General features: G+C 34.6%; 1 protein-coding gene across 3 annotated transcripts in view; it reads right to left on the reverse strand.

The window, feature by feature from the left end:
• LOC113502889 overlaps positions 1-18,243 on the reverse strand; it is a 163,050-nt gene that overhangs the window by 45,573 nt on the left and 99,234 nt on the right. Inside the window, exon 1 of one of the 3 annotated variants that reach the window (XM_026884634.1) lies at positions 14,797-16,723. The exons of the other annotated variants lie outside the window; for them this stretch is intronic. Within the exon in view, the coding sequence (XP_026740435.1) occupies positions 14,797-15,885 (1,089 nt within the window). The 5' untranslated portion in view covers positions 15,886-16,723. Of the gene's footprint in view, positions 1-14,796; positions 16,724-18,243 lie in introns of those variants that run through there. 3 annotated transcript variants of the gene reach the window in all.

The raw sequence follows: 18,243 nt of genomic DNA on the forward strand, positions 1-18,243 counted from the left end.
GGAAATGCGTTACTCAATAAAATAAACAATTATTAAATTAACTAAATCATCATAAAAGATGTTAATTATTTTACGGAAAACAATATTCATGAAACACTGTTTTCATCTTTCCACCATCGATAAATAATTCTGCACCACTGAAGCGTAATTTTTTGGCAGTAGCTTTCAATGTCAATTCCGTTTCAATAGATCGACTTGAACAGTCATTTGTTTGTTTACATCTCATGATTCAGGCTGAAGGCTCATTTAAATGCGAGAATTATAAAGCGAAGTATATACATTGCCGGCTATCGTATGAAACCAGAGCTGAGCTGGTACGCAATGGATTGCAATTCGGTATTTCTCACACCGTCTGAATGAGGGTTAAATGAATATGTAGATTGTGTGACGTCACAAGACTTATTAAATTGTAAATTTATTCTCGTGTTTCTGAAGGAGAGATTTCCTGAGTATTTTCGATTTATAAGGAATAATTTATTTGGTACACTGGCCAAGTTTTGTAGTCGGTGTTTATCTAGATTCCAGATTATCCCGTCAATTCTGTTATTAATATAATTCAAAAACAGAAACGGCATAATTTTAAGTTAAAAAAATCGTCATTAGTGTTACTTCTATCTTTTGAAATACAGTCTGTGGAAATTGAATTGAAGTTAATCATTTTTTGAACGTATTAATATTGCGGCATACTAGTTTGTTGTAATTTACTAAAGTTTCTATCCATACATTGTACGTCTCAGCAATTACTTTTAAGTAAAAAAAAAGTGTCTTCATTCGCTCATAAAATAATACACAATGTAACAAATCATTCACCCGGTCCCCGACTTATATTCCCGCTTCATTTCTTGTCCACAATCAAAGTACACACCTTGACTGTATGTTCATTGATAATTAAGTCAAATATTTAATAAGAATATCGTGACGAGTCCAACAGACGTCGACCTAAATGACTGATAAGTAGTATAATGTTGATACTTTCAAGCTCAGAGCCATTTCTATGAGTTGCGGAAGACAGACACAGGTCTACGCTTCTAAAATAGCAACAGTTGTAACTAAATAAAGTCTAATACAAGTACTGAATATAAGATGAAGTTTTGATTTTTAATAAGAGTAAGTTTCTATATATCGAAATCGAGTTATTTTTCATCTGAAAAAGGTTTCACAGACATTCTAGTCGCTTGCATAAAGACAGCATTCGTGGATCACACATAAATGTTTGTTCTGGGGTTCGCACCCACGTCATGCACATTGGGTTTGGCGTGGTGACCTCAACCACTCGGTCACTCACGTGCAGTACAACGTGGACCATTTTCAATAAATATATATTTTATAAAAATATACAAAACTTAATCGATTTCCAACGTACCCAATTCAGAAATAAATCATTTCCTTATAATCAAACTCCTTTTGTTTTCCCATAATCTCTGCTTACCCTCTGTAATAGACCACTATCATCTAGCCTATTCATCTCCATTGAAACGATCTAGTCACATGGATAATAGATGTTTCATGCTTGAATGGTTCAAACAGATCGTAGAAGCATGAACTGTATACTAAACGGTTTGACATTTATAACCACTCCTTAGTATCAGCTACCTTATTTCTATGGATAAAGACTTCTGCTGAACAGACTATTATCAAAAGGACTCGTAAGAGATGCAATGGGATTAAATATATAACATTACTAGCTTTTCGCCCGCAGCTTCGCCCGCGTCGATGTCGGTTATATCGCGTTTCCAAGAGAACTCTTCAAAAGACCGGGATAAAAACTATCCTATGTTCTTTCTTAAGGTCAACTCTATCTCTGTATCAATCATTAAAACCCGTTCTGTGGTTTAGACGTGAAAGCGTAATAGACAGACAGACAGAGTTACTTTCGCAGTTATAATATTAGTAGGGATTTTGTACTTATCAATTTGTATATTAAGTGAAAAATCAAGGTGAATGTTATTAGCTATGCAAATCTATAATTTAGTGACAAATTAAATGCAAACTTTCTCAGCTGAATAAAACTGAAAAGATTCTTAAACTTATTCTAAAAAAGCAGTAAGTTAATGTATTCACTGCAGATATCAATAAAAGCTGTTACTTTAATACTGTTTATTTTCTTTTCTTGGTCGAGAACTTGAACAAGATTAGAACAATTTTGTTTAAGGATTAATATTTAGGTAGGTATTCAAGTGCTTATCAACACGTAAATCTTATCTTAAGAGCGCTACCTGCTTTGATCAGTTGAGTCATTAGGCTACTGTGTTTGGAAACACGAAATGCAAAATTTCTTACTGAGATTTAATCAAAACATAATTCGGAACATATAAAGAGACTTCTTGCATTACATGGCTTCATTTTAACAAAGATATGTGCATCAGATTTCGTAGATTACCGTGCCGTTCAGGGTCCATAGTGTACTTTAATAATATTATGTACTACATATGGAGTGCAATAAATATATTGAGTATTAAATATATATAGTTTTCATTTACCAGGAACAATGGAAAAATTAATAAAAGTAATCGTCACATTTTCAATCAATTATAAATTATAAAAGAAAGAGTTTTTGTTACCTGAAATGTTGTATCTCTTTTGTAGAACGAAAAACCATTAGTTAACCATTACCTACAAAATAGTAAATTATGTAGTCCTAACCTCAAAAATTACTAGCCATACAAATAATCACTTAATTAATATGTATGCATGTATGTCTAACTCTATTATAAATACAAAGAGGTAACATTACACACCCATAAACGAATCGCAAAACAAATGAATGCTACGACGCCTGCGCACTGACGTCAGAAGTCATGCATACAATTTTACAACTTTAAACTTGCTAGGCATGGTGGCGTTGCGGTTCTATGAGCGGATTTCTGTGCTCGAATTCAGGTTCGATCCCAACGCGGCAACACTGGCAAATTACCAAAGTTATATTGTAGGTACTCTCTCTTAATAATTCTCGATCCTGGATTCCAAATATTGGAATATGAAATCGTCAACTCGGAGTTTGTTTGCATGGTGATCAAGCTCACCCTGAAAACCACCTTACCTGAATGGGAAGGGCCCTGTGCCCAGCAGTGAGATTATCATCATCATCCTCCTAGCCTTTTCCCAACTATGTTAGGGTCGGCTTCCAGTCTGACCAGCTAAGTACAATGATTTTATATGGAGCAACTGCCTATCTGACTTCCTCAACCCTGGGCAACACAATACCCCTAGACAGACTGATTATTTTACCTTCTGCCTACCCGTAACTGTCAAAGATGTATAACAGCCGCAACCCACAATTTAACGTACCTTCCGAAACACGGATTATATACCTCTCATAATAACATAGATGGTCACCCATCTACAAACCGACCGCGTAAAGCTGAGCTTAACCTGTGATCGATCAATTTTTGCAGTTGTAACTTAGCCAGGAGCTAATAGGCGGGTATTATTATGAATAGGACCTAGTCATGTAGGTGATCATTAGTAAGCAATGGTCGTTCCAATATTCTTCCTGTCCTTGCACAGATGACCAATCGATCGGAACAACTGCCGTAACAGAATGATTTACGACACTGCAACTTATTGCAACGACGGTATGAATTTGTAATTACTGAATTAATTTTGTTTGCGTTTTTTTTTTTTGTTGGTATTGGATAAATATTTGGTTTTGTGTCCGGTTTGAAGTTTATTTTAAGCTTTGTTCATCAATTATGTAGAGTCAGTTGATTAATTTTCTCTATGCTTTAAAAGTGTTTAGTTTAACAAACTCTGAACCTTTCATGTTTGAGAATTATATATGTCTCCTTAGTTTTGTCCGCCACGCGGTCTGCCTTCTCCTATCAATTCAAAACTTTTCTAGCTTTAGATACCATTCCTGTCTATCGTTTTAATCTGACCATAGTAATTTGTACTTAATATCAAAAAAGGTAAGTTTTACTTTTAAATAACATATTTACATCAATAGGACAATTTGGCACACCAAAGTACAGTAAATCACAGTAACTGTTAATTGTACTAATTCAGTAACGCACAGTTTAGTGCCACATATGACGCACACAAAGTATATACCAACAAAACAACATAAATACACAAATACATAATTTATATGAGCAACTAACACAAGGACTTGCTGGTAAACGTTTAATTTGTCGTCCAACGACTTGCATTCATAAAACACGTGTTTCTTTCTGTATTTTTTCCTACATTTCTTGCGGATTGCTCAGTGGAGTGTTGTAAACAGTTTCTAACTAATCAACAATGTAAATGAGTTCAAATCGCGGACTAAAGGCCTATAATGAGCGGTGTATTGACTTGTAATGCCGATGGTAATGCCCTCGTGACAGGAGGAAAGAAAACAATTAGCAGAAGTAGCCTTCGGATAGAATAATATTAACTATACGTGCTACAGCCTTAAGGCTTATTTAAAGAAGATGATGACATATTGTGCGTATTACAATACATTGGTACTGCCGTATAGCTATGTTATAAAGTCGAATAAGTGAGATCTATAACGAGTGTTGACATCGCCCGCAATCGCCCTCAAACTTGAGTAATACTTTGTGCACAAACTTAATAAGATTTTGGAAATGATGTTTAAGTGTTAATAAAAAAAACGCTTCAAAATTAAAAGTAACATTTATGAGAAAAACAACCGCCTTGTCTCATACTTTCTGTCATAATAAGGTCTAATATACCGATACATAGACATTTAACAACATCTTTAAGTTAAGACTTGATTATTTCGGGACCAGTCACGAGACGTTTTGATGCGTCTCTTTTAAGGGGCAACAGGTAGTGAACAACATTGTTCTCCGTCCAACTGAAATTTATTAAACCTTACCAGGACTACAAACTCTAAAGAAAATATACTAACATCTTTAATCTGATACGAAAGACACAGCTTATCCAGACAATTAGCCTGACCGTTACAAAAGTGAGTCAGCCATTTGGGATATACATTCAACGTCGTACAAAGTCCACAGGCAATTAATAGGGTCACCCAATGTTAACTATAGTGACTGACCGGAATTAGCACAAGCCTGAAAAAGGAGGTGAGGTTTTATAAAAACGGGAATGATTAAGAGCTGCCAGTTAGTTTATAAGTTACGGCAAATAATCTAGTTTTTTTCTACTTCTAATAATTTTATACTCTGGGAATGCGTTAGGTATATGCTACCAAATTTCAGGATCTCTTTGAAAATTAACCAAATTGGTAGTAGAGAGTTGTCAAAAAAAAAACAAATAGATTCATTGTATTTGTAAAATGATTTGATTACATCGGCTAGCACTGATATCAAATTTAAATCTACTTATCATTAAAAAAAGAACTAGCGTCATATTAAGTATGAATAAGACCAAGTCTCTTGCGTGATACTTGGTCTTATTCATACTTTTTACATTGCATTTTATATGCCATACATTTAATAGAAAAGAAATGTATTATTTATTTAAAGTATTAAAACGGTCTATCGTTTCCGCTTATCCGATGCGTGACTGCAACATCATTTTTATTTAATAGCCAAAGCTAAACATTATGAGATTCTAGCATTATTTACTAACATCCGTTCCAAAAAGATTTATTAGAGTTTTCAATAGTTTTTAATCAACAGAATCTCATATTTTAAACTTTATTTCTGGTTTTTCGTTTTGTAATTTAATGATTTGTGTTTTTAAGTTAATGAGCAGAAAATCTTTGGTGTAATTATTTTCTCCATTTTTATTGGTTAGCAGATTAAGCTAATACTAACACGAAGCAATTAAGTATCAAAAAACTATTAGAGTCAATTACAGTACTTTTTAAAAGCTGATATTAACGGTGCGAGTTAAATCGTGCATGATGTGATACATTGTCTGCGATGAAAATCTAAGTATATACATTTGATACCAATACCCCTTTTAAAATGTAATTTCTAGGTTTATCGACCTCTAATATTTGTTTATTCAGCACGAAACCTACAGACTTATTTTATACTTATATTCTTTAATAATATAGTTAACAGAAAACAGCGCGCTGCTGGGGCCTTCCTTCTCTCACAGCAGTTAAGAAACGGTGAAGGGTGGGCGAAACTGGGTGCTGTCCAATGTAATCTGACCGTCAAAAAATTTGAAATTAATGAATTTTGATTTATTGACCATCGGTGACGTCAACAGAAAATACTTGAATTTATGGAGTTGACATGTAAATCACGTGACAAGTAATGAAATGTCATTACCATACATTTAAACATTGTTTATCAATGTTGATTAAAATTTTAGAAATGACTTAGGCTAAGTATTGCTCCACACGTCTATTTCTCGCCTGGTGTATTAAATGAGCCTGAAGCGAGAGTTTTCTTACTATTTCTTCTTAATTTTACTTTTCGTTTACCGATATTTGTTTTTCTATCGCGATGATTCAGCCAGCATCATAAATAATTTAAAAACTAATTTATTCGAACAAGGCCAATAAACAATAATTGAAGACTACATAACTTTTTCCAACACTTGCCAACATTCTAATTTCAAGTCCAGAATTTTCCGTTTGCTATTAAAATCGTTTTTTTGCCAGTTACTAAACTGTTTTATTAAAGTTTGCGTGCTAACCATTGCAATATAAGTCGGTCTGGTGGTCAACAAGGTAAATTAATTAGTATATGTTACGATATCGTTTCAGTAAAAACTAAACTTTGACAATTCAGTGACATAATTGGATCGGTTAATGCGTGTTTTAGACGTATAGTTAAAAAAAAGTTGTTGTCCACAGACTATTTTGATAAGTAATGTGCATGAAACTGATAGTGAATACACCTATGCGTATTTTAATCTACAATTGCAAAGAGGTTGTCTTTTCATTTAAAGAGTTACGATCTGGGGCGTTGTATCGGGCAATATCAGGATTAACAAAACTGCTTTTACTTAGCAATAGAAAGCCACGTTATTTTTAATAAATAACAAACTATAAACAAGCTGAAAAGGCCTAATGAAATAAGCACATGTCAGTTTGTGGTTATAATATTATTTATTTCATCTAGCATGACTTTAACAAATTCTTATCAGGTTTACAAATTCAACGTATTAAGTTGGCTAGGCAAGGCATTATAGTTTCACTAAAAACGCTTCCTTTATTTTTTTAACTTTAGAATCCAATGCACAAATCACACGGACCAGAAACCTGTAATCTGAACTAATTTTATGGCCTACTATTTTACTTAATCGCATCAATTTCATAAAAAAGCAAAGTAGAGTTATTAAAGGCACAAAAACATGGCTACCTGGGGCTTGCCACCACATCGAGAAATACCATCAAAGCAGAGAGAGACAGCACGATACACGGCATGGAGCGGCATCACTTTCCCACAGTCTTACCCAAGCTATAGTGCTAGGCCTAATTATAATTCTTTGAACTAATCCAATGTGGAAGAACACAATTTCTAGGAAAGCATCAGGTGTAAATTAGTTCCAACTATTAGGAATCTTTCACTGTTTATAAAGCAATCATTATTTATTACTCGTTTCTTTGTACTGAACACAATGAGTGTGAAGTTAACCAGATTAGGTAACTAAAATAGCATTAAAAACGGATTAGTGGTTTTGGAGAAAAAGTACAAGAACATTTGGTATTGTATTGAGTTAGGCTTTTTGGGCGCTGATTTAAGTATACTTCTAAGAAATGTTTATCTAAAGAAAATTGCACAAAATCTAGAAAAAGAAGTCCCTGGAATACATACATACGTTGTATTGAACAAATATTGCCACAGAAACTAGTTTTGAAGTGTATATTATCTTATGTTATATTGTATCTCTATTTGTATATAGTATTGTAGCTCTACAATTTTATAATAATCTATAATCTATACTAATATATAAAGCTGAAGAGTTTGTTTGTTTGTTTGAATTAATGTACGTATTGACCACCGAAACTGTTGTTTTAATGAAGAATAAATGGATGTTTCACTTAACATTTTAGCATATTATGTACACAGCACATGGTAAAGTGCCACCTATTCCCTTCAAAAACATTACAAAGTGAACGGACTAGCTACTTAAGCAAGGATTTTATCAACTCGTTGCAAATGATGTCGTGTCGATAAAAGGATTAGGTTCAGGTAACTAATTAAACCGGTTCACTTTACAACGACCTTCAGGTTTAGAGCGGGTCTAGACCTCTGATAATACTAATGAGCTTTTAGAATTCTAAGTATTTGGATTGCTAATGTTCGGTTTAAGAATATTCGGGAATGAACTGGAATATTGATTGTTGACAGGGTCAGATAGGAACTGTTAGCAATCTCAAAAATAAAGAGACAAAAATATCCTTTTTTTTTTCAAAATAAAAGGTAATGAGGAAAATCAATAATAATTAAATGAAATGAATTCATATTTTTATTTAATAATTATTGAATTTCCAGAAAAAAACTAACAATATCCGAGCTTTTTAAAGTTCCTACCAAAAAAAGAAAGGCTTTTAGATTCGCCTGTCTCTCTTCCCTTATAATAATATATCTATTATATGGTATCCACTTCATTTGCCGACTATTATGCTTTATAATATTTCACGTTGGTACTAAGTTACTACATTATGACATCGAACACAGTTTTATCTGCGCACGAGTTGAGTACCGACGAGGTAAACAAACTCCGGCCAGATACAATTAATACCACGTGCAACAGACCAACTAATGTTTGGTTTATATCAGGGGCTCCCAACCAGCGGGCCGCTTTAGCAAAATTATGATCTATGAATGATTGCGTTATAGATGCGATACGCGGTAATAACCAGGGATGTAACTACTGGAAAAAGATAGCCAGAAGACAATTGCGTACTGGACATAAAAGGGCACCAGTGCCTGGATGGCAGAAGTACTTATACTTGCCATTTTTTATTTATACCGATATTGCGATCCCTGCTAACAAGAATGATTTAAAAGGAGTCCATGACCAAGAAAAGGTTGGGAGCCCCTGGCTTAGATAGTACACTGCGATAGTTAGCAGCCATATGCTATGCTAACCCATTTTGATATGCACACGGTATGCTACAGCTGTAGCACGTGTTTTCATGTTTGTTTGTTTGTAAATATGTTTTTGTTGGTGATTGATACCGGTTCTTACAAAAGTACATTGAGAGCGGAAATTTAACAATGCGTTTCCCTTAAATTTGATTTTGAATGGAGTTCTCATTTTCGCATGGATAAATACACTATTTCTTAGTTTCAAGACGTGTACGACGACCTGCGTTCATTGTAGTTTAGAGCAAACCTTTCACGTGAAGATTTATTAACATTTAGTATCCCGTGTCGAGAGTCTTAATTGAAACTTCTATGAGGCTTTTTGATTCACGAATCAAAAAAGGTTAGTTTTCTCAATCAAAGTCAAAAAGACTTCAACAGTTCATCAGAACATAACAATTACCCATCCACTTATTTCTAACCAAAAACGACTAAGTATTAATAAATCCAAAATTACAAATAACAACTCCTTAAAAATTCGTTGACAATGGCATCGTACAAGTCCACAATGTGGCGCGAAATAGGAAGTGACGTCAGAGGAAGGCCGGTAATAAAATACATGTGGGCTATGCAGTAAGCAAATATTTGTAATTTTGTACCAAAGATAATGATGTAAGTCTTTAAAAGGAGTTGCGTTATAATGTTGGGGATATCCCTATAAATGTAATTTTTAAGTCCATATAGGTAGGTTTTAGTCTCAGTAGTCCTTTGTCGAAGTCGGTTGAATGGTTTGAAGAATTGGTTTAAATTGGTAAAACTAGTCTCTCTTTATCACTATCTATCTATACTCTATACTAATATATAAAGCTGAAGAGTTTGTTTGTTTGTTTGTTTGAACGCGCTAATCTCAGGAACTACTGGTCCAAGTTGATAAATTATTTTTGTGTTGAATAGACCATTCATCGAGGAAGGCTATAAACCATCACGCTGCGACTAATAGGAGCGAAGATACAATGGAAAATGTGAAAAAAACAGGACAGGTATAAATCATAACTTATATCTTCTACCCACGGGGATGAAGTCGCGGGCAACCGCTTGTCTACTAATAAAACATTTTAAATACTTTGTATTATTAGGTATAATAACATTAATTGTTAGGTAGTTAAGGCTCTATTAACTAATTACAAAAAACCCTAATTAGTTTTTTCTTAAAAATGTCAACGATGCGTTAATTATGTCCAATTCGCTAATTGTTTCTTAATTACTAAATATATTTTGCTTCGGTATTTATTTGAATAACAGTTGAAGGATTATCTATTGTAATACTTTCTTTATCTCATGTTTATCTTGTCTCAATACGTGCAGATAACTTTTTGAAAAACAAAGACTTTTATTATTTGTCTCCTTCACTCATACGCTTTTATTTTTAAGTGTTTTGAAAGTTGGCTATTACGGTAAAATATTCCATTCCTTCCTTTGAAAGACGGTAAACTGACAATCAAATGAATTTTATAAAACAAAAAGCCAACCATAGTTTGACAAAAGGCTATAATTAATCTTTAGAACGACTAATAGTATTTTGTAATCTACACTAACATAATAAAGCTGAAGAGTTTGTTTAAACGCGCTAATCTCAGAAACTAATGGTTTGATTTGAAAATTTATTTCAGTGTTATATAGCCCATTTACCCTATGATCAATAGGAGCAGATCAGTCAATACATAAATTACCTACAAAAAGGGTACGAAGATGCGTCAACTCTTAAACTAAGTATTTTAACCTTTTAAAAGATTCCCAACTAATATCAAAACAGCTACTTATGTGACATGCCTACACAAAACCTTAAATGTCTTATCAAGCCATTCTTATTTGTTGAAACACTGGAGATTTTTAGAACAAACGCTTCCCATTTGATATCACACCTTTAATTAATCTGTGTGATGAATACATCCGGTGAGTCGGCCTTGATGGCTTAACACTACTCAAGACCACTTAAAACTTATGAATGACACCTACAACATGCGAATAAAAATTGGGAATTTATATGAATGCTTTTGCTATAAGTTTCGCCTGCGTGTATGTCCGTTTTTGCAGTTATACGCAGTCAATATCCTTTTTCTAAGTTCAAACGGTGTTTTTTATTTCCCCAAAATAGACTAAGCGTGTCTCGTAAACAATCCCATTGTTTTCAAAATGGAAAATATAATAAAACAACTGATTTATGATAACAATGGTTGATTAAATAACTCAAATCAAAACTTCAATTTCTAACCTCAATGGACACACCAGAAACACAAACATTTTAGATAAAAACAACTGCCAACGATCTAAATAAATGAATTATCTATAATATATCTTTCTTCTTTAGTGGAAATTCACTCAACGATGTTTGTAATTCTGAAAACTGTGTCGTGAATTTTGTAACAAACTCAGTTTGGTGTTGACAGATAAACAAAAAATTACTGACGTAACTTGCATGGGTATTCCACAAACTTGGTCATTAGACATCCTGACTGCTAGACCGCAACATTCTGAACCAAATATTGCAGTCATCGGAGAAGGACAGATCACACCACGTAGAGCGGCATCTCTCTCTCACACCTGAAGTTCTTTAAGAGGTGCTATTAGGTTAGTCTAGTTCTAATCGTATATTATTAGAAAAACTACTATTTAAATGTCTTTACATAAGTTTAAGCTGGATTCGTTGCATTTTTAGACGTATTTGGTAAGTTAATGTAGGCGAGAATATATTTGCGACTATATTACATCACTCGATCGTAAAGCACGTTTTTTAATGTCACACGTTGATCTTTGGCTGTCTATAACTTATTGCAATATTACCTGCCTTGCAATAGATTGTCGGCTATCCAGTCAAATGGTTTGTAGATGTCTGAAAGAGAGCCGTTGTAGTAAAAACTATTAAGATAAATCAATGTACAGTGTTCTTTAACGATAAAAACGACTGATTACCCAGTAAACGGAGATGAGAAAGTCGGTTTTGTTAAAAAAAAACAATATTTGGCTAGATAATGTAAACTTGTTTGGAAGCCAACCCTAACATAGCTTGCCTAGACTAGACAGAAGAAGTAATATTTATGAAAATCTAAATCCGATTCTTTAAGAGTATCATTTGTGAGAGCGGGACACCGAATTGCTCCGTGTAGTCCTATCTTGCTTCACTACAAAAGTCTTCAAGACGTGATGATAGGCCCTCAAGCAACGTATACTTAAGTCGGTACCACAAAAGAGGTATGTTATCTCAATAGGTTCCACAAACAAAGGTCGACGTGACAGGAATTAAAAAACGAAGATTAATGTTTCACACAAAAGCTAGGTTTGGCCCTTATTTGGGTGTACTAATAACGTTTAACTTGAAGGTTGTTTTAAACATGGCGTGGGTGTCATTGAACTTATACACAGATAAATAAACAATTGAAGACTGTTTAATAATGCATGATTGCGTAATCTCGCAAAAGGTATATGATGTGGATTCAATTTGGTGCACATGATTTTTTAATAATAGATGATTCTAATGTTTGATGGTACAAACTACCAATAAGGTGGAATATAATTCTTTTCCATGTATAAGAGCTGACTCTTGGCCTGCAATTCCTGCTTGTAATTTTAAAGAAAAGTTCAAGACTCAAGTAAAGTCTAAAACCGCAACTATAATACAAATATTATATTTTTATAAATAACTGACTTAATAGTTTGTATACGTGATAAAAGAAACAGTACAAAACCGATATTTTTGGACTAATTCGATTTTTTTGAGTCAAAATTCAATTGTTTAAGAACAGTTTCACACAAGTTTATTGGAGACCCATAAAGCCGCCAGAGTTTATGATTAAGGACTCCGGTTTTTACCTAAACTAGTCGGGTAATCCCAACAAAATACTCATGATCTAAACAATAATTTTACTAGCAATTAAAGGCACTGTAATCATTATTTTAATGGCCATTATTATTAACATCAAAACTAATGATGTTCATAAGAAATTATAATGTATCCATTAGCGGTGGTGACGCACTATTTACATAATACACTTTATCCTTTTAGGACATTGTACGTCCGTGTGTCATTGTTGATATGTTAATATAACTATATGTCGTATGTTATGACTTTTCGGTGATACATTAATGAGCTCTTAATCATAAACTTGAAACTGATCATAAGTTTGCATCTATTAAAAATGAGACTCCGAAATTGATAGTACAAGATATAAGACAGTTGTGTGATAAATAACGTTGTAGGATGCACTCATTTGTTATTGAAACTGAATTTGAACTTTATTTTTTGGTAGATAAATTATATTTTGGGATTTATTAATTTGAAGTGCAATATCGAGTCCTCACTACTGTTTTAAACTACCTGAGGCCTATAACCACGTTTTAAAGTGTGGTACGGTGTGTAAAAGAGATGCCGCTCTACAACGTGTATTACGCTTTCACAGCCATAATAATTTAACGTCAAGACGTAATAGTAGACTTCCTAACCTGTGCCTAGTACACAGATCTGTAGCTGTTTAGACATTATATACTTGTCATGTGTAAATCGACTGCAACGAGCAATGTTTTATAGGTTAACCTACTCTACGGTAGCAAAAAGCTAGTCGATACACCTAAAGATAATTAAAACAAATATAAAACAAGGAAGTTCTTTAACAGACCGTAAAACGAACCATGAAAGTCGAATAACAAACGATGATAGTCGTAATTTTACGGAGTTCTAGTAGGTATTCAGTTTTATCTAAGTTTACTATTAAGACAATTAATTCTGTTTTAATTGTTCTTGTTCAATTTAAAATAGTTCGTTTGTAATCGGTTTAATTATTGTAAAAATTGATTACTACCTGATTGGGTATAGTCATGAACAAAATTATGTGTGGCTTAGTCAAATTATTGAGATCGATTTTTCAGGTAATTTATTTGTTAAAGTGTTGGTATGTTTCTGATTTGGTATATTTAATAAAAATAGACCTGTTTAACAAGAAAAATATATTATAATATAAAATCTAAAAGATGTTATTAAGTTAATATTACTTTTACTCGCGACTGTACAAATTAATCAATGTAGAAAAATTAAACCGAAATTGTAGAGTTTTGTCTTACCTATTCCTCATTAGCTTTCATATTATTATGACTTATAATCAACAAAATAGTTCGGTTACGTACTGTATTTCGTTTGAGGAAACATAAAACTATTTTAACAACATTTTAACTGTTACCGACAGCGAACGACTGACCATTGAATGTTTACATTACAAGTCTTAACATCACTGAATGAAGAGAATAATTATGTAGAGTCGGATTAAATCATGAGAATATTGTATTATCAATAGATGTACATATTTATATTCGCACGGAAAAGTTGCCTTTAATAATTGTGTTCAATACGTCAGTCTTGAGAATATATTATTATAACAGAATAACGTGAGATCAGAAAGGCTTTAGAAACCGATCTTCACAAAGCCTATGTTCCCTGTTATTATTAAACACGTAATAATTTATGTTTGAATACGTCAGGGGCATTGTCAATATGCAAAGAATAGATATCTCTACCTTACTCATAGGTATATATTATTTTCAAGATGGTTATGAAATAAATAAGGTTTGCAATTTAAGATCGTTGATAAAATATAATATTTTCGTTTATCTGTGTCTTGTGACAGAATTATCTTGTCTTGATAAAGTTTACTGCCTTTAAGAATAATTACTATATTGTAATGTTAAAATAATACGAAAATACTTAAACAGAACCTTAATTTACGTTCTAAATTAAGTTTCAATGAAACATTCAAGCAGGACTTCATTCAGACTCAAGGATAGCCTTTCCACGCTTTATAAGCCTATTCTACCGTTAATTAACATTAAATGAATATTCACTTACTTCGTCTTCCTCGTCGTCATTATAAAACGGGTCCAAAAGAAGGTTCTTCCAATGAATGACGTCGGCAGGGACCGCGTACGCGTCGTGGTCCCGTAGGTTCGCGTACAGCGGGCTCTCTCTGCCGACCCCTTCAGAACTGGCACTTATAGAACAACTTTCCACTTCAACACTACCACCACAGGAGCAGCCCTCGTCGGTGTAACTATATCCATACTCGATCTCCTCGTAAATGTTCTCGTCGGTGATCGCGTCCCGCACCGGCTCGTAGCCGTCGTCCGTCGGCTTGTCCGGCGTCATCGCTACTGAGCCACTGTCAACACACCTGTCCTTACATTCTCCCACCTCGTGCAGCGAGTACACTGAATACCGAGCAGGTATAAAATCGCTCGCCGTGTCGAACGAAAGACGCGATATAGTAGCGTGGTGCTGCGATAACACACGACGTAGTATTTCGTCCGAGTTGTGAAAGCCGGTCGAGTGAGCCCACACCGCCGCGTAAGGGTTGCCTTCATTGTCGTCCGTACTGCATTCTTTATAGCTCCAGCAAGTGCTCTCGGAATCGCTCGACGACTCGCTCTCGTTGTTATTCGATTCCATATCTGAAATCGAATTGTCGTAAATCGATTTTAGCCGAGCCCGCCGCGGCGGTATCGGCGTGCCGTCGCCCTTGTCGAATATCGTGTTTATATTAACTTTGACACTAGCCGGCGTACTCGTCACGAATGAGACATCCGATAGGGTAGATTCACATTCACTCTCACTGTTTTTAGCTTGTTTTTCGTCCGCCATGCGTTCCAAACATTCGTCGAATATGTTTAGAACGCTGAGCGATATTTCTTTCTCGCTGGGAGCCAAGTTGCGCTGGTACTCGTCGAGTTTGTAGATCTCCTTGCCGAGCTGGGAGAGGATCTCGTCGAACTTGCTGTCGGGGGAGTCGGGCTCGGGTGCTGGCGGGGTGACGGTGACGAGGGGGTCGTACTCCTCGATGGCGAGCCGGATGCTCGAGAGCCACTCGATGATGGGCGGCGCTGTGTCGGCGCGCAGTGTGGCCGCGACTGCGCTCGGAATCCAACTTGCTAGTTCACACATTGTGCCGCGCTTGCACGATAACCGGTGTATGAATCAACACGCGGGATTCCGCGAAACTTAGCTTTGACGTCTCCATAACAGTATAGAGCGCGCGTACGATATCGACGACATTTGCACTCGACCGCGATCGCTTATCAATATTTTCCTAATTATACACGACGAACGCATATTTGACCTTTGTGATAGCAGACTATATTTGCTTCGATTAATTTGGGTGAAACATCACTGTTACCAAGAAACCACCCTTTCACACAATAAAAAAAAAACAAACGAGCAAAAAACACAAACAAAAGAATTTTCAAAATACTTCGCGATTTGACTTTGACACTGACAGCTGCGTTCGCGCGCTTTTTTAATATTTTTAAATGTGGTAACGGAAGCGTCCGCTCGCGGCACGTCCACCACGATAGTGGTGCGCCGTCCGGCAATTAATTCGATGCGTTCATTCTGCGCTCGCGTCTGTGACCGATATTCTACGTTATTTCTGTGGCGGCCGGAGCATGCGTGGCGCAACTACACTAAAACTAAATGCAATGTGCATTATAGATAAGACAGATCAGGCGCCGAGACATAAACATACATACATTGCTGTTATATCTGTATTTGTATCGATATAAAGTCGTGTGCATCCCGCGTGGAGCAACAACTCATGTGAAACGATTCAAAATAAAATAACACTGACTTTGGTATTCAGATTGAAATAGCTTACGTCGATATTTGTATAATGTACAACATTATTAATTTGAATTTAAAATCTTTTTGTTTTGCACGACATTTTCCTGTACAGAACTTGGAAACAACGAAATGCGCCTCATTTACTGTTAAGGCAAAATGAACTTTATTCTAAATACTTTAGGGTTAAAATCGTTAAAAGTATGACAAATTATGCCGAACAGGATAATCACGAAACAATTGAATTCTATGTAAAACTTGAAACATGTGTTTTATTGAGAGAACTTGTCTAAAATACTATGTTGCGAAATTGCTTTGTTTAGTCCTTACCCCTAAAATATAATAGCCCATGATCAACTGTACTTAGTGGATGTTCCAATATAGAATTAACATATAAATACACCCAAAAGATAAGAGATAATATATTGAAATTGCAATAAAATGACAACATTTATAACGTATTGAACGCCGAATCGGCGGCTTTCGGAGAAAAAAATAAAAAAAGAATTGCAACACCAAGTTTCTACTTTTAAAATAAAGATGCTCCATTTTCTATAAACATCAAACGATTTAATGGAATAGGTTTTCCTTTAAACTCACTTTAATGTGGTCACAGCCTATTTACCGAACGACTACAAAAAGTGTAAACTACGGACTTTCTAACAATGATATTAAGGTACTTATACCCTTTAAGAAAAATAGACAATTAAAAAAGAAACAAAAACAATTGAATGAATGTCCGAAACGATGGAAGGACAATTTTCTTTAAAAATTATTAAAATGTTTAGTAAGAGAAAGTTTAACATTCCCATATTCAAAGGCTGTACTGAAAAAATGGCTTTCATTGTCTAAAACATGAGGAGATAGATGTATTATGTGGAATCTGAGTATTAAACACAGATCACCAGATCATTGTAACTTCTTTTCCTCTTGTTATTTTAATAACAAAATAGATAGAAATACATTGTACATTTTATCGAAACTGTATAGTCAGAGTTCCTGGTGACTCTGCGGACGTTGCGACCGGCGATGTCGCTCCCGTATAGGCCTTGTTAGCCATCAGCGCAAGTGCCAAAGCCAAACCACCTGAAACGGATGCAGCTTTAATCATCTTTTATAGATGTTATCAGGCCATAGTAGTAGTATAGTCAGAGTAAAATGTATATAAGTATATGACGATTGTGTCTCAAAATTACGATCATCGGTATACATATATACATATTTACATATTTAAAAGGCTTTAAACAATTAATTATTATTATTACTTTGTTTTAGCCGAATCTGTATTATTTGAGGTAGAACTCAAATGTCTGTGTCCCTTGTTGAGTATCAAATCGCAATCGATACCAATTTCCATGAAAAGTGGTGGTACAGAATTTTGTCTTCAAAATTAAAATATGAATTAACTTTTGCATTTACATTATTTGGTAATACGGATATACATGCATGGGACATTTATAGGCTGGTAGCTATTATATGATAAAAGAGAAGGGAATTAGTAATATCTCGATTAGTGACAGAATAGAATGGAAGAAAAAGACGTATTGAGTGGACCCCAAATAAAACGGGATAAAGGCAGGAAAGAAGATTTATATTTTTTAACAAAACTTATCTAAAACATTCTTATACAAAATTTTATCCTGAAAATCAAACCAACATGGACTCTCCATAACTGAATGAACAAAG

The sequence above is a fragment of the Trichoplusia ni genome, chromosome 18 (genome assembly GCF_003590095.1).
Source record: "Trichoplusia ni isolate ovarian cell line Hi5 chromosome 18, tn1, whole genome shotgun sequence".
NCBI classification, from domain to species: Eukaryota; Metazoa; Arthropoda; class Insecta; order Lepidoptera; family Noctuidae; genus Trichoplusia; species Trichoplusia ni.